Source organism: Rhinopithecus bieti, unplaced genomic scaffold (genome assembly GCF_001698545.2).
Source record: "Rhinopithecus bieti isolate Rb0 unplaced genomic scaffold, ASM169854v2 scaffold_17667, whole genome shotgun sequence".
Classification (NCBI taxonomy): Eukaryota; Metazoa; Chordata; class Mammalia; order Primates; family Cercopithecidae; genus Rhinopithecus; species Rhinopithecus bieti.
Window position 1 is genome coordinate 1,290,798 of NW_016809668.1, and position 24,282 is coordinate 1,315,079.

The following is a 24,282-nucleotide window of genomic DNA, read 5'->3' on the forward strand; positions in this document are numbered from 1 at the left end:
ATCCGGCCACTGCACTCCAGCCCGGGCAACAGAGCGAGACTCCATCTCAAAAAAAAAGAAAAAAAGAAAAAGAAAACCTATTTTCTGAGGAGAAATTCAAGCTGGCTGCAGAAATTTGCATAAGTGATGAGAAGCCAAACGTTAATCCCCAAGACAATAGGGAAAATGTCTCCTGGGGATGTCAGAGATCTTCACAGCAGCCCCTCCCACCACAGGCCCACAGGCCTAGAAAATTATTTCATGGACCGGGACCAGGGTCCCCGTGCTGTGTGCAGCCTAGGGACTTGGTGCCTTCCATCCCAGCTGCTCCAGCCATGGCTGAAAGGGGCCAACATAGAGCTTGGGCTATGGCTTCAGAGGATGCAAGCCCCAAGCCTTGGCAGCTTCTGCATGGTGTTGAGCCTGTGAGTGCACAGAAGTCAAGAACTGAGGTTTGGGAATCTCCGCCTAGATTTCAGAGGATGTTTGGAAATGTCTGGATGTCCAGGCAGAAGTTTGCTGCAGGGGTGGGACTCTGGAGAACCCTCTGCTAGGGCAATGTGTAAGGGAAATGTCCCTACTGGGGCACCACCTAGTGGAGCTGTGAGAAGAGGGCCACCATCCTCCAGACCCCAAAATGGTAGATCCACCGACAGCTTGCACTGTGTGCCTAGTAAAGCCACAGACACTCATCACCAGCCCAAGAAAGCATCCAGAAGGGAGGCTGTACCCTGCAAAGTCACAGGGGAGGAGCTGTCCAAGACCATGGGAATTCACCTCTTGCTTCAGCGTGACCTGGATGTGAGACATGGAGTCAAAGGAGATCATTTTGGAGCTTTAAGATTTGACTACCCTGCTGGATTTCAGACTTGCATGGGGCCTGTAACCCCTTTGTTTTGGCCAATTTCTCCTATTCGGAACAGCTGTATTTACCCAATGCCTATACCCCATTGTATCTAGGAAGTAACTAGCTTGCTTGTGATTTTACAGGTTCATAGGTGGAAGGGACTTGCCTTGTCTCAGATGAGATTTTGGACTGTGGACTTTTGGGTTAATGCTGAAATGAGTTAAGACTTTGGGGGTACTGTTGGGAAGGCATGATTGTTTGTGAAATGTGAGGACATGAGATTTGGAGGGACCGGGGTGAAATTATGTGGTTTGGCTCTGTGTCCCCACCCAAATCTCATCTTGAATTGTACTCCCATAATTCCCACATGTTGTGGGAGGGACCCAGTGGGAGATAATTTCAATCACGGCGGCAGATTACCCCATACTGTTCTCACGGTAGTGAGCAAGTCTCACAAGATCTAATGGATTTTTCGGGGGTTTCCGCTTTTGCATCTTCCTCATTTTTTTCTCTTGCTGTCGCCATGTAAGAAGTGCCTTTCATCTCCTGCCATTATTCTGAGGCCTCCCCAGCCGTGTGGAACTGTAAGTCCAATTAAACCTCTTTTCCTTCCAAGTCTCAGGTATGTCTTTATCAGCAGTGTGAAAATTGACTAATACACCATCTAAACCTCCAAAATCCTGGTATCAAAATTTTCTCCCCTAGGAACTATTTACTGTAACTTGCTATCAAGTTACATCAAACCTTTCTGGGTACTTTCTATAAGCTCTCTCGTCTATCTCTTACAACTGACATAAATCTATCATGCCCATATTACAAATCAGAACACTGAAGCCAGGAGGTAAACTCATTCAATGAGTACTAGATCTGGGATTCAGACTCACTGTGGTCTCAAACTTTTCCATCCAAGAAAAGGACAAAGAATAAGAAGAAATGGCTATGTATGTGCAGCCAGCCCCTGTGAGGGAGCAGAGTGAGGCACAGCCTTTAAAAAAATAAAAATAAAATGGGTAAGTTGAGTATCTTTGAGACCACTATAAACAGTATTTTATCTTAAAATTTTCATTTACTTCTTAATATGGACATCTTTAATATTTTCCCTAAAATTTTTTAGTAAAATTAATACATAGTGGTGCTGCACAATTTTTATTCTGTGGCCTTATAACTCACCCAACCCCAAACTTATTGCTGTATACCATCTGAAAAGCAACTCTTTACAGAACATTGTTTAAATCGTGAGATCACACCACTGCACTCCAGCCTGGGCAAAAGAGCAAGACCTTGCCTCAAAAGAAAAAAAAAGAAAAGAAAATATTAGCAAACTGAAACTAGCAACATATAAAAAGGATTAAATACCATGACCAAGAGGGGTTTATCCCAAGAATACAAGGTGGTTTTAATACTGAAAAACCAACTGTGGTTAAATGTTATTGCTGGTGTGCTACTTTATTTAATGTACTGTGGAACAAAATAAGGGTATTGTTGGGATGTGATTATGATAACTCTAGGCTTTTAGCTCTCCTCAAAGTTTGAGGTTAAAAAATTGTTAAAAGATGTGAGTTAAACTTTATGTGTATGATGTGATTTAGCTATGCAGAAAATATTTAAGTTGGATGTACCTGTTTTATGTACATCTACTGTACTTAGTACCTCAAAGTTTAGTCCCTTATTAGTTTCTCAGTGTTCAGGTTACCTTGAGAAAGGCCATGCTTAGAGAACTGGATTTCTCCTTTGAGAACTTTTAGTATGGTTTGAAGAAATCAAGTGATAAAGGAGTATGCTAAATATGCAATAACTTACTTCTACTGCGTGCTGCATTTTAAGAACCTAGATGAAACGAGTAGTTGGTTGGCTTTGTTACGTTTTTTGTCTTTGAAAGAGATGCATGTCGTGGAAGTCACTTTTTTTTTTGAGACGAAGTCTTGCTCTTGGCCCCCAGTCTGGAGTGCGATGGTGCCATCTCAGCTCACTGCAACCTCTGCCTCCCAGGTTCAAGTGATTCTCCTGCCTCAGCCTCCCAAGTAGCTGGGATTACAGGTGCCTGCCACCATACCCAGCTAATTTTTGTATTCTTAGTAGAGACAGGTTTCACCATGTTGGCCAGGCTGGTCTTGAACTCCTGACCTCAGGTGATCTGCCCTCCTCGGCCTCCCAAAGTGCTGGGATTACAGGTGTGAGCCACCGCGCCTGGCCTGGAATTCATTTTTTAAATGTTATATTCCAACCTTATATGTTCCAAGGTGCCGTGCACTGTGAATCTTTTATTTAAAAAAAAAATTGCAGGTGCTTTTATGTATAATTTGAATTACGCTAAATGAATTGTTTTTGTACTTAACCATTGTAATCCAAAAGATAAGGGTAAAGTTTACATGCTTTTCAAAATTTTGTTAAGAAATAGCAAACTAGGCCGGGGCCCTTGGTGCCCGCGGTGGCCCTCAAGCCCTGGTAATCCCAGCACTTTGGGGTGCGAGCGGGCCGCAGGACGGAGCGCGATCACGGGGGTCAGGTCAGGATGATCGAGACCATCCTGGCTAACAACAGTGCCAAACCCCGTCTCTACTAAAAAAAATACAAAAAACTTAGGGGCCGCGGCGGATTGCTGCCCGGTGGCGGGCCGCCTGTAGGCTTCCCAGCTACTCGGGAGCTGAGGCGGGAGAATGCGCGCAAACGCCCGGGAGGCGGAGCCTTGCAGCCTGAGGCTGAGATCCGGCCCACTGCACTCCAGGTCCAGGCCGACAGAGCAAGACTCCGCCTTCAAAGAAAAAAAAAAAAAAAAAGAAAAGAAATAGCAAACTAATGGTTTAGGATTTCAAATACTGATACCCTCCCAAGACATGAGCATTTGGGGAAGTCAAGCACCTAATACAACTCATTTAGCATGGGTGAAATTTGATTAAAGATGTTAGAAAATTTTTTTAAAAAGAAAAAGGGCTGAGCACAGTGGCTCTGGGAGGCTGAGGCATGTGGATCACTTGAGGCCAGGAGTTTGAGACCAGCCTGGCTAACATTACAAAACCCTGCCTCTACTAAAAATACAAAACTTTAGCCAAGCATATTGGCACACACCTGCAATCCTAGCTACCTGGGAGGCTGAGGCATAAGCATCACTTGAACCCAGGAGGCAAAGGTTGCAGTGAGCAAGATGACGCCACTGCACTCCAGCCTGGGCAACAGAGTGAGATTCTTTCTCCAAAAAAAAAGAGAAAAAAGAGAGAGAAAGAAAGAGGCCATAAAACTATATATTATACGATTCCACTTATATGAAGTTTCTTGAGAAGGTAAATCTATACAGACAGAAGGCAGACCAGCAGTTGCCTGGGTCTCAGGGTAGATCTACCAGCAGAGATCAAATGCAAACAGGGACAAGGGAACTTTTGGGGATGGTGGAAATACTCTAAAATTGAGTGGTGGTAACAGAACTATAAACTTACATAAAATAAATGAATTTTCTAGAATTAAAATTATACCTCAATAAAGCATTTTAAAAAAATCTTGCAAAACATCCATTTCAGAATAAAGGGCATCCAAATTGGAAAAGAAAAAAAGTCAAATTATCCTTGTTTGCAGATGATATGTTCTTATATTTGGAAAAACCTAAAGGCTCCACCAAAAAACCATTAGAATTGATCAACAAATTCAGTAACATTGCATGATACAAAATCAACCTACAAAATCAGGAGCACTTCTACATGCCAACAGTGAACAATCTGAAAAAAATGTAAAAAGTAATCCCATTTACAATAGACACCAAAAAAATTAAATACCTAGGAATTTACTTAGCTAGGGAAGTGAAAGATCTCTACAATGAAAACTATGAAACACCGATGAAAGAAACTGAAGAGGACACGAAAAAGTGGAAAAATATTCCATGTACATGGATTGGAAAAATCAACTTTGTTCAAATGTCCACACTACCCAAAGCAATCTACAGATTTAATGAAATCCTTATGAAAGTACCATAACATTCTGCACAGAAATAGAAAAAACAATCCTAAAATGTATATGAAACCACAAAAGATTGAGAATAGCCAAAGCTATCCTGAGCAAAAAGAACAAAATTGGAGGAATCACATTACCTGACCTCCAGTTATACTACAGAGTTATGGTAACCAAAACAGCATGGTACTGGCATAAAAACAGACACACAGACCAATAGAAGAGAAAAGAAAATGCAGAAACAAATCCATACATCTACAGTTAACTCATTTCGACACAGGTGCCAAGAACATGCATGGGGTAAAAACAGTCTCTTCAATAAATAGTGCTGGAAAAACTGAATATCCATATGCAGAAGAAGGAAACTAGACTCCTATCTCTTGCTATATACAAAAATAAAGTCAAAATGGATTGAAGACTTAAATCTAAGACCTGAAACCATGAAACTATTACAAGAAAACATTGGAAAACTCTCCAGGACATTGGTCTGGACAAAAATTTCTTGAGTAATACCCCACAAGCACAGGCAACCAAAGCAAAAATGGACACATGGGATCACATCAAGTTAAAAAGCTTCTGCACAGCAATAGAAACAATCAACAAATCAAAGAGACAACCCACCAAATGGGAGATATTTGTGAACTACCCATCTGATAAAAAATTAATCAGAAAATATAAGGAGCTCAAACAACTCTATGGGAAAAAATCTAATAATCTAAATTTTTTAATGGGCAAAAGATCTGAATAGACATTTCTCAAAAGATGACATATAAATGGCAAACAGGCATATAAAAAGGTGCTCAAAATCATGGATCATCAGAGAAATGCAAATCAAAATGACAATGAGATATCATGTCACTCCAGTTAAAATGACTTTTATCCAAATGATGGGCAATAACGAATGCTGGCGAGGATGTGGGGAAAAGGGAACCCCTGTACACTGTTGGTGAGAATGTAAATTATTACAACCACTATGGGGAACAGTTTGGAAGTTCCTTAAAAAACTAAAAATGGTACTATCATATGATTCAGCAATCCCACTGCTGGGTATATACCCAAAAGAAAGGGACTCAGTATATCAAAGAGATAGCTGCACTTCTGTGTTTGTTGCAGCACTGTTCACAACAGCCAAAATTTGGAAGCAACCTAAGTGTCTATCAACAGATAAATGGATAAAGAAAATGTGGGCCGGGTGCGGTGGCTCACACCTGTAATCCCAGCACTTTGGGAGGCCGAGGTGGGTGGATCACCTGAAGTCGGGAGTTGGAGACCAGCCTGACCAACATGGAGAAACCCCGTCCCTACTAAGAATACAAAATTAGCCAGGTATAGTGGTGCATGCCTTTAATCCCAGCTACTCAGGAGGCTGAGGCAGGAGAATCTCTTGAACCCAGGAGGCAGAGGTTGCGGTGAGCTGAGATCGCGCCACTGCACTCCAGACTGTGCAACAAGAGCAAAACTCTGCCTCATAAAAAAAGAAAAAAAAATGTGGCCAGGTGCAGTGGCTATAGCCTATAATACCAGCACTTTGTGAGGCCAAGGCAGGAGGATCACCTGAGCCAGGAGTTTGAGACCAGCCTGGGAAATATAGCAAAACCCTGTCTCTACAAAAAAATACAAAAATTAGTCAGGCATGGTGGTGCACACCTGTAGTCCCAGCTACTCAGGAGACTGAGGTGGGAGGATCACTTGAGCCTGAGAGGCAGAGGTTGCAGTGAACCAAGACTGCACCACTACACTCCAGCTTGAGCAACAGAGCAAAACTCTGATCCCCCAAAAAAGAAAATGCAGTACATATACACTATTCAGCCACAAAAAAAGAATGAGATCCTGTCATTTGCAACAACATGGATGGAACTGGAGGTCATTATGTTAAGCTAAATACGCCAGGCACAGAAAGACAAACTTCACATGTTCTCACTTATTTGTGGGAGTTGAAAATTAAAACAATTGGCCGGGCGCAGTGGCTCAAGCCTGTAATCCCAGCACTTTGGGAGGCCGAGACGGGTGGATCACGAGGTCAGGAGATCAAGACCGTCCTGGCTAACACCGTGAAACCCCATCTCTACTAAAAAATACAAAAAACTAGCCGGGCGAGATGGCGGGCGCCTGTAGTCCCAGCTACTCGGGAGGCTGAGGCAGGAGAATGGCATAAACCCGGGAGGCAGAGCTTGCAGTGAGCTGAGATCCGGCCACTGCACTCCAGCCTGGGCGATAGAGTGCGTCTCCGTCTCAAAAAAAAAAAAAAAAAAAAGAAAATTAAAACAATTGAACTCATAGGCACAGAGAGCAGAAGAATGGTTACCAGATGCTGGGAAGGATAACAGGTGGGTTAAGGGGGAAGTGAGGATGGTTAACGAGTACAAAAAGTAGTTAGAAAGAATGAATAAGACCTAGTAGGGCCAGGCACGGTGGTTCACACCTGTAATCACAGCACTTTGGGAGGCCAAGGCGGGCAGATGGCTTGAGCCCAGGAATTCAAGAGCAATCTGGGCAACATAGTGGGATCCCATCTCTACAAAAAATACAAAAATTAGCCAGGCGGCCAGGCATGGTGGCTCACACCTGTAATCCCAGCACTTTGGGAGACAGAGGCAGGTGGATCACGAGGTCAGGAGATCAAGACCATCCTGGCGAACACAGTGAAACCCTGTCTCTACTAAAAATACAAAAAAATAGCCGGGCGTAGTGGCCGGCGCCTGTAGTCTCAGCTACTCGGGAGGCTGAGGCAGGAGGATGGCGTGAATCCGGGAGGCGGAGCTTGCAGTGAGCCAAGATCATGCCACTGCACTCCAGCCTGGGTGACAAAGCGAGACTCTGTCTCAAAAAAAAAAAAAAAAATTAGCCAGGCATGGTGGTATGTAACTGTAGTCCCAGCTACTCGGGGGCACTGATGTGGGAAGGATTGCTTGAGCCCCGGGGGTGGAAGCTGCGGTGAGCAGTGATCACAACACTGCACTCCAGTCTGGGCCACAGAGTAAGACCCTGACTCAAATAAAAAAACAAAAAACAAAAACAAAACAAAAAAGACCTAGTATTTGATAGCACAACAGGGTAATTATGGTCAATAATTTCATTGTACATTCAAAAATAACTAAGAGTATAATTGAGCCTGGCACAGTGACTCACGCCTATAATCCCAGCACTTTGGGAGCTGAGGCAGGCGGATCACCTGAGATCGGGAGTTCAAGACCAGCCTGGCCAACATGGTGAAACCCTGTCTCTGCTAAAAATACAAAAATTAGCCAGGCGTGGTGGCGGGTGCCTGCAATACCAGCTGCGTGGGAGGCTGAGGCAAGAGAATCACTTGAACCTGGGAGGTAGAGGCTCCAGTGTGTCACGCCATTGCACTCCAGCCTGAGCAATGGAGTGAGAGTTTGTCTTAAAAAAAAAAAAAAAAAAAAAGTATAATTGGATTGTTTGCAACACAAAGGATAAATGCTTGAGGGGATGCGTACCCATTTACCCATGATGTGATTATTATGCATTGCATGCCTGTATCAAAGTATCTCATGTACCTCATAAATATATACACCTACTATGTACCCACAAAAATTCAAAACAAAAAAACTTTTCAATTCCCTTTCGGTATTACTTACTATCGAATTATTATTATTCCATTTGAGCATTTTAGATTAAGATCTCTCCTATTTCCAAGTAAGCGAGCAGACTGAACACATGCAATTATCTTTCTCCAGAATCCCACAAACATGAGAGAAATAGGATGAGATGGCAAGAACAAAAATGGGGTAAGAGATCATAAAATCAAAATTTTTGGAAGCAGGAATGCACAAGCAAGAATGGTAACTGACTTAGCTGACTCAAGAAAACTGAACCTTAGCCAATAGTAGGGAAAGACAAGGAGCAACATTTTTACCACAGAACCTCCAAATGATTCAAGAGTCGGTAGCATCAGTGAGAGCAGAGATTGCACTAAAAAGGAGGGATTGTTTGAAGAGCCTTTAAGATGCAATTAGACTTAGAGATCCCCTCGCAATTTCACATAACTGGGCAATTGCCCGTCTCTCATCTAAGACTAGCAGTTTTTATTCCCTGCAAAGAGTAAAACAGGGGGTCTCTGGACTAGAGAAACACCAGAGACACTGAGGACTGGAGTACCATATTGTAAACAGGATTAAGTTGGCCTATAAACTGAATATTAGCAACCTAGCTTTCTTCTCCCACTTAGTAACCAGAATGCTATTTAACAGGCTTATACTCACCCCATCCCAGTAGAAGAATCCTGGGAGAATCTAACCAGCCAAAGAGAACAGGTCTAAAGGTGGCAGGCGGCAAGACTTTCTTCAAAGAAATGGCCCAGTCATTTCAATGAACCTGATAGTCTTCAGTGCTACCCACGGGTTTTAAAAAATAACTTTAAATAGGAGCAGACAACCACTGATCACTGAACAAATGAGTAAAGTTTCTAACATGAAAATGCTCTATGATTTCCATAAACTACAGCAAAGGCCATTTTTGAACTTCTTTTACTGCCTGGCGCGGTGGCTCACCAACGTGGAGAAACCCCATCTCTACCAAAAATACAAAAGTAGCCGGGTGTGGTGGCGCATGCCTGTAATCCCAGCAACTCGAGAAGGGTGACGCAGGAAAATCGCTTGATCGTGGGAGGCGGAGGTTGCGGTGAGCTGAGATCGCGCCATTGCACTCCAGCCTGGGCAACAAGAGTGAAACTCCATCTCAAAAAAAAAAAAAAGAGAGAGAGAACATACAAACAAAAGAAACTTGGAAGAAACCAAGACTAAACAGGATAAAACTTTTAGATAAAACTTTTATTAATGTTACTATTATCCTCAGAGAGATAAAAGAAGATATTTAATCCATGAAAATAATTTTATGTTTTAAAAGAACAATTAGAACAGCCTGTGGAAATTAAAATATGATATTAAAATTTAAAACTCCAAAGAGTTGGAAAATTAAGATGAGAAAATCTCCTGGAAAGTAGAACAAAAAGACAGAAATAGAAAATAAGAACGGTTTACCAAAAAAATATTTAAAAATTAGGCAGGCCAGGTGCAGTGGCTCATGCCTGTAATCGTAGCACTTTGGGAGGCCAAGGCAGGCGGATCACCTGAGGTCGGGAGTTCAAGACCAGCCTGACCAACATGGAGAAAGGAGAAACCCCGTCTCTACTGAAAATACAAAATTAGCCAGACAAGGTGGCACATGCCTGTAATCCCAGCTACTTGGGAGGCTGAGGCAGAAGGATCGCTTGAACCTGGCAGGCGGAGGTTGTGGTGAGCTGAGATCATGCCATTGCACTCGAGCCTGGGCATTAAGAGCAAAACTTCGTCTCAGCAAAAAAAAAAAAAAACAGGCATAGTGGCACACGCCTATAATCCTACCTACTTGGGAGGCTGACATGTGAGGATCCCTTGAGCCGAGGAGATGGAGGCTGCAGTGAGCTATGATGTCACCACTGCACTCCAGCCTGGTTGACAGAGAAAGACTCTGTCTCTAAAAATAAATTTAAAAAATTTTTTTAAAAAGAAAAGAAGGCCAGGCGCAGTGGCATACGCCTGTAATCAGCACTTTGGGAAGCTGAGGCGGGCAGATCACTTAAGAGCAGGAGTTTGAGATTAGCCTGGCCAACGTGGTAAAACCCCGTCTCTATTAAAATTCAAAAATTAGCCAGGCGTGGTGGCAGGCTTCTGTATTCCCACTTACTTGGGAGGCTGAGCCAGGAGAATGGCTTGAACCTGGGAGGCGGAGATTGCAGTAAGCCAAGATAGTGCCACTGCACTCCAGCCTAGGCTACTGAGCAAGACTCCATCTCAAAACAAAAACAAAAACAAAAAATATATAAAACTTAGGCATGGTGGTGGAGGCCTGTAGTCCCAGCTACTTGGGAGGCTGAGGCAGGAGAATCTCTTGAACCCGGGAGGTGGAGACTGCAGTGAGCCAAGATCGTGCCACTACACTCTAGCCTAGGCAACAGAGTGAGACTCTGTCTCCAAAAAAAAAAAAAAAGAAAGAAAGAAAAGAAAGAATACATTAGAGGAAACGCCATAAAATGTGATATCCAGACCTTAGGAGTATTCACATGAGAGAATAGAGGAAATACATCATCAAACAATTCAAGAACATTGTTCAGAATTCAATGGCATGGTTTCCAAATTAAAAGACACATTGGAGGGTCCAGCACAATGCAAATTTGAGCTCAACAATGCCAATTATCATTAAATATCAGAACACTAGAATAAGGAAATTTTGAATATGTTTTTAGAGAGGAAAGAATAGATCAAAGCCAAGAAGCAGGCATCAGACTACTGGCAGCTAAAAGACGATGGAGCAACAGAGCAATGCCTCCAAGACTCTAAGGAAAAATTATGTCCAACCAATCAAGTGTGAGGGTAAAAACAAAGAAAATTTCAGACATCCAATGTCTTGAAAGTTTTACTCTCCTCATACTTTTATCTGGAAGCTATTGGATCATGTGTTCCACCAAATGAGCCAAAAATGAGAAGATGTGAAATCAGGAAAAAGAATACTCAACTCGAAAGAATGGGGAAGGGAAACCCCAGAATGGTGGTGAAAGGCGATCAGATAAGAAGGCTCCAGAAGAGATATCACCAAGCAGATGAAATTGAATACACTGAGAGGAGATTTTCCACATAGTATATTGTATTATGGAATTTCACTCTATGATTTCCATAAACTACAGCAAAGGCCATTTTTGAACTTCTTCTACTGCACATGTTAACAGTAGGAAGTATTTTTTTAATAAATGAAAGAATGGAATACCTGAATTTGTACAGTACAGTATACACTTTGAAAAGGGCTTTAGGCCAGGCATGGTGGCTCATGCCTGTAATCCCAGCAATTTGGGAGGCCGAGGCAGGTGGCTCGCTTGAGGTCAGGAGTTCGAGACCAGCCTAGCCAACATGATGAAACCCCGTCGCTACTAAAAATACAAAAATTAGCCGGGGGTGGTGGCAGGTGCCCATAATCCCAGCTATTTGGGGGGCTGAGGCAGAAGAATCGCTTGAACCCAGGAGGCGGAGGTTGCAATGAGCTGAGATCACGCCACTGCGCTCCAGCCTGGGCAACAGAGCAAGACTCCATCTCAAAAGAAAAAAAAAGGACTTTAAGGTAGATATAGAGGCTTCAGTATCCTGATGACTCTCATTCATTCTGTATGAACGATACTGGAGGACACTGATTCACTCATCTACTTGAAGACCAAGAGCAGAATCACATTATGCTTTTAGAGGGGCACTGGGTGGCCTATTGTTAGGCAAATAGACTGCAGTCAGACTAAAACCAAATTCCATTTCATCATTTAGTATCTGTGTAACTTGGTCAAGTAACTTAACCTCTCTAACCTTTGATTTCCTCACTTGAAAATAGGGTTATTAATTCACAGGGTTATTGTGAGGATGGAACTAATGCATGGGATTCCATATTATCGTTTCCTCGAGCTTTGGAATTCTAATTATAAATTCTAAACTCTGAGATTACGGGAAAAGTAGATGTAAGAAAAACTCTGAGATTACGGGAAAAGTAGATGTAAGAAAGGAATTAAAAGCACCAACTGGAAGCCAGGATGTCTCCCAGGAGGGACTCGCTATCGGCTAGCTGCGCAGCGGCGGGCAATCGCTTAACTTGTCTAAGTCTCACTTTCCGCATCTGCACATTCTCCATCTGCCCTGCCCCTGTACTCACTGGGCCAGGGAACCTGGGGAGGCCTAAGCGGACTGGGAAGTTAGGCTTTCTCTCCACTTCATCAGTCAGCTGCCCCTGCAGAAACCCGCCCAGCACACCTCGCTCCTAAAGCCAGTTGCGGTAGTGGTGGTGGTTGGGGGCTATTTTTTGGCCACCAGAGGGCAGCATTTCCCCCTGCCAACCATACACGTACCCCTAGCAACCGCAAACCCAGCTGCAACAGAACAAAAGACCGGAGTCCTTGGGTTTCCCTTCCATCTTAGGGCTCACGCTGCCCGGGTTGGGTTTCATTAGAGCAGCAGCTTTTCAAAGCTCGTCGGGCAGGAACGGCGGAGCGACGGAGCTCTCGCGAGATCGCCGCCGGAAGTGGGTGGTGGCGGAGACGCAGCGGTTCTCTGTCCGGAAGGCAAGCGAGTCTCCCAAGCCGTTGCCACCCACAGCCGCAGGCGCTCCGCTCTGAGAAAGAGTCAGCCCCGCTGCGGCCTCTCCAGCCCCAGGTTCGGGCTCTCGCCTCTCCTGCCTGCCCAGCTGCGCGGCGGAGCGGAGCGAGGCACCACCTGCGAGTCTCCGGCAGCCCCCGACCCCTCCCTCGGCGCTGCGTGTAGGCCGCGCCCTCAGGCCTAGTCCGCGGCGGCCCCGGCGGGTGATGCCAAATACAGCCATGAAGAAAAAGGTGCTGCTGATGGGGAAGAGCGGGTCGGGGAAGACCAGCATGAGGTCGATTATCTTCGCCAATTATATTGCTCGCGACACTCGGCGCCTGGGGGCCACCATTGACGTGGAGCACTCCCACGTCCGATTCCTGGGGAACCTGGTGCTGAACCTGTGGGACTGTGGCGGTCAGGACACCTTCATGGAAAATTACTTCACCAGCCAGCGAGACAATATTTTCCGTAACGTGGAAGTTTTGATTTACGTGTTTGACGTGGAGAGCCGCGAACTGGAGAAGGACATGCATTATTACCAGTCGTGTCTGGAGGCCATCCTCCAGAACTCTCCTGACGCCAAAATCTTCTGCCTGGTGCACAAAATGGATCTGGTTCAGGAGGATCAGCGCGACCTGATTTTTAAAGAGCGAGAGGAAGACCTGAGGCGTCTGTCTCGCCCGCTGGAGTGTGCTTGTTTTCGAACGTCCATCTGGGATGAGACGCTCTACAAAGCCTGGTCCAGCATCGTCTACCAGCTGATTCCCAACGTTCAGCAGCTGGAGATGAACCTCAGGAATTTTGCCCAAATCATTGAGGCCGATGAAGTTCTGCTGTTCGAAAGAGCTACGTTCTTGGTTATTTCCCACTACCAGTGCAAAGAGCAGCGCGACGTCCACCGGTTTGAGAAGATCAGCAACATCATCAAACAGTTCAAGCTGAGCTGCAGTAAATTGGCCGCTTCCTTCCAGAGCATGGAAGTTAGGAATTCCAACTTCGCTGCTTTCATCGACATCTTCACCTCAAACACGTACGTGATGGTGGTCATGTCAGACCCGTCGATCCCTTCTGCGGCCACTCTGATCAACATTCGCAATGCCCGGAAACACTTTGAGAAGCTGGAGAGAGTGGATGGCCCCAAGCACAGTCTCCTTATGCGTTGAATATTGCCAAATGCTCTTTCTGAAAATGCTGAATTGCCTTTTTTGTTTGCATCCTTTATTTTTAATATTCATAATGTCGTGTGCTTAAAAGTGGGCTTTGAAGTGTGTGCTGCTTACTCCTTTCATCTTTCTCCCCGGCTCCCCAGTCTTTAAACATTGGACGCTATTTACTCGGCTACCCAGTAGAGCTTTGAAGCTGGCCTTTCTGAGAAGTTGGTATGATGTAACACTAAAGTAGGTGGTTCGTGTGTGTTCTCATTACCTGGTTATAATAGATATGCACATCAAAGCCTTTACCAGTATCTCCTGTGTTCCGTATCAGATTGCAAAGATGGAATGTTACTATTTTATCAGCAAGGTATTAAAATGCATTTATAAATTCTTCTTGGCTTCATTCATGAATAAACGTGTTAGCAATTTAAAACATAACCTTATTTGAAATAACTTGAAAGTGCTTAATATGTAAATCTAAAGATTCTGACTGCCCACAAGTATTGCTTGACTGGCAAATTTGTGAGTTTAGCCCCCAGCATTTTAGTGATGTTTGGTAACAGCTGTAGAAGTGCTTATGCTATGGACTCAAGCTAGACCACCTGAGTTAGTATTCTGGTCCCTTCACTTACTAGCTCTGTGAACATGAGCAAGTACTTAATTTCACTACACTTGTTTCCTCATTGGTAAAATGTGGGTCAGAATACTACTTTATAGCCAGAGGTGGTGGCTCACACCTGTAATTCTAGCACTTTGGGAGGCTGAGTGGGAGGATCACCTGAGACCAGGAGTGCAAGACCGGCCTGGGCAACATAGTGAGACCCTGTCTTTAAAAAAAAAAAATTGTTTTTAATTAACTAGGCATAGTGGTGGGTGCCTACAGTCCTAGCTACTTGGGAGGCTGAGAAAAGAGGATTGCTTGAGTCCAGGAGGTAGAGGTTGCAGTGAGGCATAATTGTGTCACTGCCCTCCAGCTTGGGTGACAAAGCAAGACCCTATCTCAAAAACAAAAAAAAAAAAACCACTTGAAAGGATATTTAAAAGGATTAAATTCAACACGGTATTTAGGAACGGTGCCTAGCATAGCGCACATAGCGTACTGTGTTAACTACCATTACCATCTACTGAGCCATTCTTCCCCAAATTACTGGAGGTGAAACCTATTTGAGTATTTGATCCCGTACTAAATGTCAGGTGTTCTTAAGCACTTGTGCATTTATCTTACTGAATTCTCACAACCTATGTGGTAGGTTACTTTGATCGCTATTTTAACAGATGAGCAAATTGCTATGACCTTATTAAGGTCATACAGCTAAACCCAGGCAATCTGACTACTGACTCTCCTCATCATTACACCCCATTACTTCCGTTGAAAAGTTAACTGTAACAGTCATAGCTTTTTGTTTTGTTGTTGTTTCTTTGAAACGAGGCTTGCTCTGTTGCCCAGGCTGGAGTGCAATGGCGCGATCTCACTGCAACCTCCGCCTCTCAGGTTCAAGCTATTTTCCTGCCTCAGCCTCCCAAGTAGCTGGGACTACAGGCATGCACCACTACGCCCAGCTAATTTTTGGTATTTTTTAGTAGAGATGAGCGCTTCACCACGTTGGCCAGGCTGGTCTCAAACTGCTAACCTCAAGTGATCCGCCCATCTTAGCCTCCCAAAGTGCTGAGATTACAGTCCTAAGCCACTGCACACGGCAATTTTTTTGTTCTTATAACTTGCACAGATCAGCACTAATGGGTCCTAGCTTTTTAAATATGTATTATTCCTTCATATAATTCCGAATTTATATACTGAGTAAGCTGAAGCCCAGGAAGCTAAGTGATCTTCCTCAAGGAATAGAGTTTCACTCATTTTGGGCAAGATCACTTTCCCATTTGTATTTCTCTGGAAATTGGATAATACTGAACCAGATTCTTGGATCACCTACTTTTAAGAAAGGATTTTGGCCGGGCGCGGTGGCTCAAGCCTGTAATCCCAGCACTTTGGGAGGCCGAGACGGGCCGATCACGAGGTCAGGAGATCGAGACCATTCTGGCTAACACGGTGAAACCCCGTCTCTACTAAAAAAAAAAAAATACAAAAAACTAGCCGGGCGAGGTGGCGGGCGCCTGTAATCCCAGCTACTCCGGAGGCTGAGGCAGGAGAATGGCGTGAACCCGGGAGGCAGAGATTGCACTGAGCCGAGATCGCGCCACTGCACTCCAGGCTGGGCGACAGAGCGAGATTCCGTATCAAAAAAAGAAAAAAAAGGATTTTGAGGTTCCTAATTTGGATTGGCAATGTGTAGTAAAATGGGCAAACAGGTCTAAAATGTCCCATTCCAGTTCCAGCAATAGCTGCCTTATGAATTGTTTGAAAAGAAAGCTAAGTATTTTAGAGCCAAGAGACCCGTGATCAACTCTAAGCCTCTCATTTTACACCCGAAGTGCTATCTTTGTATGGACAGTAAATATAAGTGATAGGGCTTTAGAATTTCTAAGGGTTTATAAAATTATTTAATATTTATTAAACCCTTTCTAGCAGCAGATGTGGATGACACTACTTATGAAGAGTAAGAAGCTATGCAGGTGTAATTTATAAAAATTACCTAATTAGGGCCATTGGCAATACATTAGTGTAAAGACTCCATATGAGAAACGTGACAGTATAGATATTACTTTAAAAATTCATTTTAAAATACTATGTACAGTAAATCTAGTAATTAAAATGGAAGTAACAAAATATGTTTACCTGAATCACTGAACCTCTCAAATTTGTTGATCAGGTTATTAATATACCTTTATATGTGATCATCTTAAGGTTTGCAGGGGCATAGTTCTTTTTGATATTATACAGGAAATTCCAGAGCCAGATAGTATAAAATATTTATTGAAAACAACAGTATTTAAAATATTTACAAAGACTCCCATAGAGGATTCTCAAATATTTTCAACTTAGGATGCGGACTTGCTATTCACAGTGCTTAAAAAGGTGATCTCTAGAGCAACTATGTATCTGCAACATAAAAGAAACATTTACTTCAATACTTCTACATTGAGGAAAACATCATTAAACGTATTTTAATTTTAGTACACTCACAGTAGGAAGATAATAGTCTGCTTTTACACAGGTCTCCAGAATTCCTGTTTTTCCTTTAGATAAATTTGACTTCATAGTCAAGAAACTCATGGTAAAGAAAAGGTTTCAAAATACTCGTATTTTGTTTTCAGTTCAATTTCCCCCAAATGTTAACTTCAACTATCTATTCTTTATTCCACTTGATGACATTTTTCATGTTTAGCAACATTATATGGTGGTTCTCTTTAAACATTTAAAATAACTAGAACATTTTAACATCTCAGGTTTCAAGCTGATGTAGAAGTCAGTTTATACACCTTTGTATCTTACAAACAGTGAACAAAACAGTACATTCTATATAATGTCTGATATGAATGTAATGAGAAATCCACTTACAGTAATGAATTAGCTCTCTTTACCATTTATTCCATGATATAGGAGGCAAACTAAACAATTCCAAAACTTAAATAATTGATAAAGATGACACATGGCCTTGGGGTATCTATGTGTGAATACATACTCCTGACACATTTACATAGGTGTGTATGTATTTATGTATGTATGTATATATTGCTATAACTAGAGAGACCACATGCAACCATAAAAAATATATAATAAAATCAATTAGTGGGACATAAAATGAATAAAAAGTTAAGATAAACCATAGGAGATTTCAGAGAAGGAATAGGCACATGGATATAAAAAGCGTGGATTAAGACTTCAAGGTGGAAGTGACATTTTTTCTGAGGCTTAAAAGAGAACTGTAATTGTGGTAAACCGGTAGAGGAAGGCAAGGTATTCCTGCTTCAGAAAAATTGTAAACCAAGACCTCTAAAGACCCATGCTCACTGAAGCATTTCAGTAAAAAAAATGGGAGATTACAGCGGAAGGGGGAATAGAAGAAATCTGCTATAGGGGAACTTACATGCCTTTAAATTTGAACTCTTTTAGAATTAACAATGAACCATTAGTGGAATTTTAGGCAAGGAAGTGACCCAATCAACACAGTTCTTAAGATCAAAAGGTAACTCTGCAGGAGATACTGGATAGGGAAAAGGCTGCAGGCAAAAAGCTGCAATCACTTTGGTTTAGGAGAAGAAAGTGACAGATCTGAGATATTTTTTGTTTATGGTACTGGCATATGAAGAACAGGAAAGAATGCCAAAAACTTTCAGCCTATCACAGGTATAACTCAACAACGTGATTTTTACAAATCCAAAATGTCTACAGACATTCTGCTTGTTTGATTCTCAGTAATTAAGGGTTTCTCAGACTTGAGTGGCGAACTTGAGCTTCCCTATCGATAGTTAACAATCTCTACCGAAGTATATATGTAACAACATACCTGCTTCTTAAAAGTACCACAGGGTTAAATGTGAATCTCTATTTCCTAGCAGCAGTTCTCAAACTCTTTCTTGAGCTTAAGAATTACTAAGGAAGCACATTTGAAATATAATTAAATGAAATAATACACATTAAGTGTCTAGCAATGGCCTTGGCACTTCCAGATGCTGATATGATAGCGTTACATGCTAAGTTAAGATTTTCAGATACCGAGTTTTCTTAAAGCAGACTAAAGGTTTCCCCATAGACCTGCATAGTCCCTGATTTGTTTTATTAACTAATAAAAGAAAACAGCAACTTAGAAGATATTTTTCTTCTCCTTTTCCATTGCAAAGAAGGTAGTTACATGTGCTTCCTTTTGTCTTTTCTCACAAAAAGATGAGCCTTCACACTGGGACAGGATAAACAACTTAGAGAAAGACAGTCTAAGATAAATGAAGAGAGATGAACTATTAAGCCACTTACTTCCATAAATTTCCCCTCCACCTTCTTTCCTTGCCAGTTTTTTGGGGGCTAGTGGACAAGATTTTGATGGTTGTGAGATGGGGACTACAAAGGGTATTGTAGGTACTATCACCCTTCCAGTGCCTGTTCCATTCCTCCTGGTTCACAGAGGGCAATAATAGTATGTGTTCACTTGGATGCTAGACCCAAGTCTTTTCCTAGGCAGGGCACCTGAAGGAGTGAGGCAGGAGACTACAAGTGTGACAAGTTATTTAACTCCAAGTTCAGTTTTCTCAAGTTATTGTGGGGCTATTCTGTAGGGACTGAGGAATTTTGATGGTTATTCCTTATTCCTTTCAACAGAGAGTACAAAATAACCCAACAACAATAAAACAGACTAATGAAAATTTTAATTTATATTTTTGTTAAAATATAAAAGTAGGATTAAGTTAAATTATCAAAGTCTAAATTAGACTAAATATAAATGTTATACAACCCACTGAATGGATTTATAGTTTGACAGTGTTCCTTACAAGTGTCTACTCATCTTCTTCCATCTTTTTCCTTTTTTTAAATCATTCTGCCCCAGTCTTCACTTAATCATCACATGCACTTTATTCCACCAAACATCACTTCTCAGAATCATTCTACTTGAATAATCATTAAGCCTGTTTAGAGCTTTTCCAGTCTTAAAATTTGTCATCTTGACTACACATCCCAAGGTACTACTTTTCTCACTTTTTCTGGTTAGCCAGAATGTTCCATAAAGAAACAATAAAAGTTGTATAGTTCTCTAAGATGAAAGATTAGTATATTCAATGGCTATTATATTAACCACTTAGTGAACATACAACAAAAACTACTCATCCTTATATTAATTGACTGAAGTTATAACATAAGAAATTAGTTACACTACTACTTTGTCATTCACTTAATCCTTACAAGATTACTCAAGAAATCAAAATGGCTTCCCATTGCTTGACGTTTGTTTTCCAAATACTTCACATTTCAATCTCATATACCTACAAAGAGAAAAAATCCAAACATACTTTCCTTACCTAAAAATACTAAAGAAGGCTAAAAGGCATTTGGAATTTTTTTAAAACTCTGAAAAACAGTGTTACACTTCCAACATGTATTTAAGTTATAATTCAGTTTCTATCCTGTGGCATAGCTTCAGTTTAAGTGCATCATAGTTATATTAAATAGGTATGTCTTCATCTTGTCAAGTCAGACGGTGGTTCTTTTGCATCAAGGCTCTTATTCAAAATGTCTTCTTCTGTAAATTGATTTTTAAAAAAAAGTACAAGCAAACATTACAAAGAAAAATAAATAGAACAGATTCCAAGCAGTAGCAAATTTTAGTCAAGATAAAAAGTTCATAGTTTTGCAAATACTCGATTATGATAAAATTATTATTATTCTCACCAAAGTACTCTCTTTCTCCAGAGATCAATACATTCCTCCTAGAATACTTCTCTTTTTTTTTTTTTTGTGACAGGGTCTTGCTCTGTCACCCAGGCTGGAGTGCAGTGGCGCAATGGCAGCTCACTCCAGCCTCAAACTCCCAGGCCCAAGCAATCCTCCCACCTCAGCCTCCTGCGTACCTAGGACCACAGGCATGTGCCAACACGCCCAGCTAATTTTTTAATTTTTTGTAGAGACATAGTCTCCCTGTGTTGCTGAGGCTGGTGTCGAACTCCTGGGTTCAAGTGATCCTCCCATCTAGGCCTCCCAAAGTGCTGGGATTGCAGGCGTGAGCCACTGTGCCCAGCCAAATACTTTTCAATATAGCAGTCAGTGTATAACTATTATGGGCAAATCAGAGTGATACATAATGAATCTGTATCACCAGATCCTTATCTCTCCTAATGAGCTACAAGAGTGATTTTTTTAACCTTTTATGAGGAAAACATTCAAACATACAAAACTTATGAGAACTATGATTAACTCAATGTATCCATCACCTAGCTTCAATAATTATTAATATTAACTGTTATGAACTGAATTAATACCCCGTTGAAGTTCTAACCCCAGTACCTCAGAATGTGACCTTATTTGGAAATATGGTCATTACAGATACAATTAGCTAAGTAAGATGAGGTCATACTGGAGTAGGGTGACCTATTAAGTAGCTAATATGACTGTGTCCTTATAAGACACATACACACACAAGGGAAGAATACCATGTGACAATGGAGGCAAAGATTAGAATTACACTGCCACAAGCCAAGGAATGCCTGGTGCTACCAGAGGCTAGAAGAGGGAAAGAAGGATCCTTTTCTAGTGGCTTCAGAGGGAACATGGCCCTGTCAACACCTTGATTTTGGACATCTAGCCTCTAGAACTTACTGTCTTCAGAGACAACAAATTTCTGCTGTTCCAAGCCACCCACTTTATGGTGCTTTGTTATGGCAGCCCTAGGAAACTAATACACTGACCTGGCTTCTTTTATTTCTACACCCCACTCCCAGATACTACACCATTACAGTGATGATATTTAAAACTGGGTTTCTGAAGTTTTTAAAAACCACCTTCCACAGGGCAAGATTTTGATGACAATTACTTTTAAGTCATTTGTATTATAAAAGCAATAAGTTTCAGGTTGGGGGGGCTTTTTTTTCCCACCCGTGTCTCAAATCAATTGTAACTACATATACACAAACAGAGATTCTGAAAGGACCTTTACAGTGAGGGATCATTCCCCTCATCCTAAATGAAAGGAGGAGGAGCACATTAACAATGAAGGTCATGCAGCATCCATTGTGTACTGGTTTTATCAAAAGTTGAGAGAAAACTTCAACAGGTGAATATGCATAGGTCTAGTTAAACCTTACCTTTTAAATTAGGCAGTTCTCCAAGACTACTTGATATTGTGGTCCTCAATCTTTGTTCCACTGGAGAAAACTTAATTAGTGGTGAAAGAGACCGTTTTCTTTCACCGATGGACATGGGTAAAGATGTCTTTGTATGGTCAGTATGCAAATCACGGGTGTCCAAAAAGTTAAGCATATCATCTGTTTGTACATTTTGGGGAGTAGGGCTCAATTCTGGTTTGTGTCTTTCGGGTGTTTGGGAATTCGAGAGGCAAGATTCTTCCCTTTTCTTGGAAAGAGATTTCTTCAGAGCCTCATATCTACTGCGAAGAGCCTGTAAATTGAAGTCTGATTCTGGAGTAGTCTGTCTCCCTCCCACAATATCTTCTAGAAGAATGCCACCATGCATAGGACTATTTGGCTCCAGTTTAAAATTGGCCTCTGAACTACTGGAACTATTAAAACTTAGGTGACCAACTTCTTCCGGAAGAGTTTCATGTAATATGCCAAAATCATTATCTTTAAAACTCTTAGAACTAATTCCACTTGGTATCTGAAAAGAGTTCCACAACATAGTTTTATCTGTGGAAGGTTTGTTACAAGAAACTTCTAAGTGGTCCAGTATTTTCATAAACTCCTCTTCACTGCCACCCATCACATCTATCCTATTGCCAACAGCAGGGGAGAATGTCTCCATTTGGCTAGTTTCTGAAAGCTTGGTGAAGGCTAAACATTCCAAATCTTGCTTGCAAATTACTTTCTTATTTAACAAATCTGATTGATTTTGTGTTGGTGGTTCATCTATGTGACTGGTCAGCACAGGTTTCTGAGGCATACACTTGCAATCTGGAACAACTTTCTCTTCAGTCGAACGAGACTGGCCAAAATCTGACACAGTGGTTTCTAAGAGAAAATCGTCCATGCTAAATTCTCTTTGACTGTGCAACACAGGTAATGATTCTGGCAATACTTCTCTATGTTCAGCATCCATTTGAGTTGGTTCTGCAGTTCTGTTTTCTTCCATTTCAATAGCTTTTCTCCATGAGCTCCTAATTTCAGTTACTACAATTAAAGGCGAGAAAAACACAATTTACTAACATTCCCAAACACAGAGCACGCAATGAATCATTTTATTTCTAACACTGAAGATAAAGCTCCTGACTCAGTATGTGTTCCATAAATATACTGGTTGGATGACAAGGCTCCACAATGTAACCAATCCTAACATCAAAGAACCCCATCTCCAACTGATCACATACAAATAAACACATAGAAAGACAGCTGTTCTTAAAATATGCATCAATTTTTACGCAGCACATATGAATTACATGTATTAAAAAGACCTTTTCTTGTCCATCTAAGCCACAGTTTGGCAAACATTTTCTATAAGGACCAGATAGTAATATTTTAGGCTTTGCAGGTCATCCATTCTATCAACTACTTAACTCTGCCATGATAGCATGAAAGTAGCCATAAACAATGTCAACAAATGAAAATGTTTATGTTCAATGTAATTTTATATACAAAAACACACAAGGTGGGGCCAAATTTGGTTCACAGGCTATAGTTTGCTGACCTTGGCTGTGGCTCAGTCCAAACTGAATTATATCAGCAGCAGAACAGATATTATTTACTCAACCAAGATGATGTGCCTACCTAAGGACACCAATATCAGAACTTTGCCTACACAAATTACAAGTTATAGCTAAAAAGGTATTGGGCAGTTTAACTCATTTGGGAGGGGTAAAGATCTCCACACACATGGTTTATGGCTAATGCTTCTGGTTGATGACTGGCAGAACACAGCCTATGTACTCTATAAATACATGGATCACAGGTCAGACCAGGAGGCAAGAGATTTTTTTTTTAATGCTCAAATAAGATCTTTCTAGATAAAAGCAAAGTAAACAACAAAGACAAAATTGTATATTATCAAAATTTTATATATCTATATACTGAGTACACTAAAGGCACAAAATACTGCTAAAAGGCTGTTATGTGAGAATGCCCACACTTAGTATGTCGAGTACAACAGCATAAATAAAGAACCATTGGCAACTAAGCTAAAAAGATCTGTCAGGTCATGGTTCTAACAGTGGTTATGTCAAAGAAAGAAAAAAGAGTAACAGAAAGCATTATTAACTTACTCAAGTTTTCTGGAGTACGGGGAATCTGATTCCTTGTTAAGAAGGGGTTAGAACCCAGAGAGTCAATTAGTTCCTCTAATTTTATTTCATTTCCTTCAGAGAGTTGTGGTGAATCAGATAAAACTGCTCTGGCAATCTAAACCAGAAAAGAAAAAGTAAAGCAAAGATTACCAAGCCCATTGGTAGAATGCAACAAAACCCCTGATAAGGATAATAAGCACTTCACAGTCAGCAGCCCCTCCCATTGCAGACAACACAAAAAATAAGCAACAAAGAAGTTCCCAAACAACTCTGTATAGACCATCTAGGTACAATCCTGTAAAATGAAACACTGAAGTATTTCCTCATCTTAAATGGATAGCTCATTATAAAGGAGAGAATAGATAAGAACCTTACACCGGGAAGATTTAGCGGCAGTTCCAATTGTGCAGTGACCTAAGCTGCTG

The 24,282-nt window shown here is 41.6% G+C and overlaps 3 protein-coding genes across 3 annotated transcripts in view; 1 reads left to right on the forward strand and 2 right to left on the reverse strand.

The window, feature by feature from the left end:
• Nucleotides 1–12,783, reverse strand: part of SAXO1 (stabilizer of axonemal microtubules 1) — a 132,488-nt gene extending 119,705 nt beyond the window's left edge. The window contains exon 1 of the mRNA XM_017890104.1: nt 12,639–12,783. The gene's annotated coding sequence lies outside the window, so the exon portion shown is untranslated. The remainder of the gene's footprint in view (nt 1–12,638) is intronic.
• RRAGA (Ras related GTP binding A) lies at nt 12,771–14,457 on the forward strand. The gene has a single exon (XM_017890107.1). The coding sequence runs from the start codon at nt 13,092–13,094 to the stop codon at nt 14,031–14,033; it is 942 nt and encodes a 313-aa protein (XP_017745596.1). The 5' UTR covers nt 12,771–13,091; the 3' UTR covers nt 14,034–14,457.
• A 2,423-nt stretch (nt 14,458–16,880) lies between these two features.
• Nucleotides 16,881–24,282, reverse strand: part of HAUS6 (HAUS augmin like complex subunit 6) — a 52,327-nt gene continuing 44,925 nt past the window's right edge. The window contains 3 exon segments of the mRNA XM_017890090.1: nt 16,881–20,152; nt 21,711–22,751; nt 23,837–23,972. Coding sequence (XP_017745579.1) covers nt 20,091–20,152; nt 21,711–22,751; nt 23,837–23,972 — 1,239 coding nt within the window. The 3' untranslated portion in view covers nt 16,881–20,090.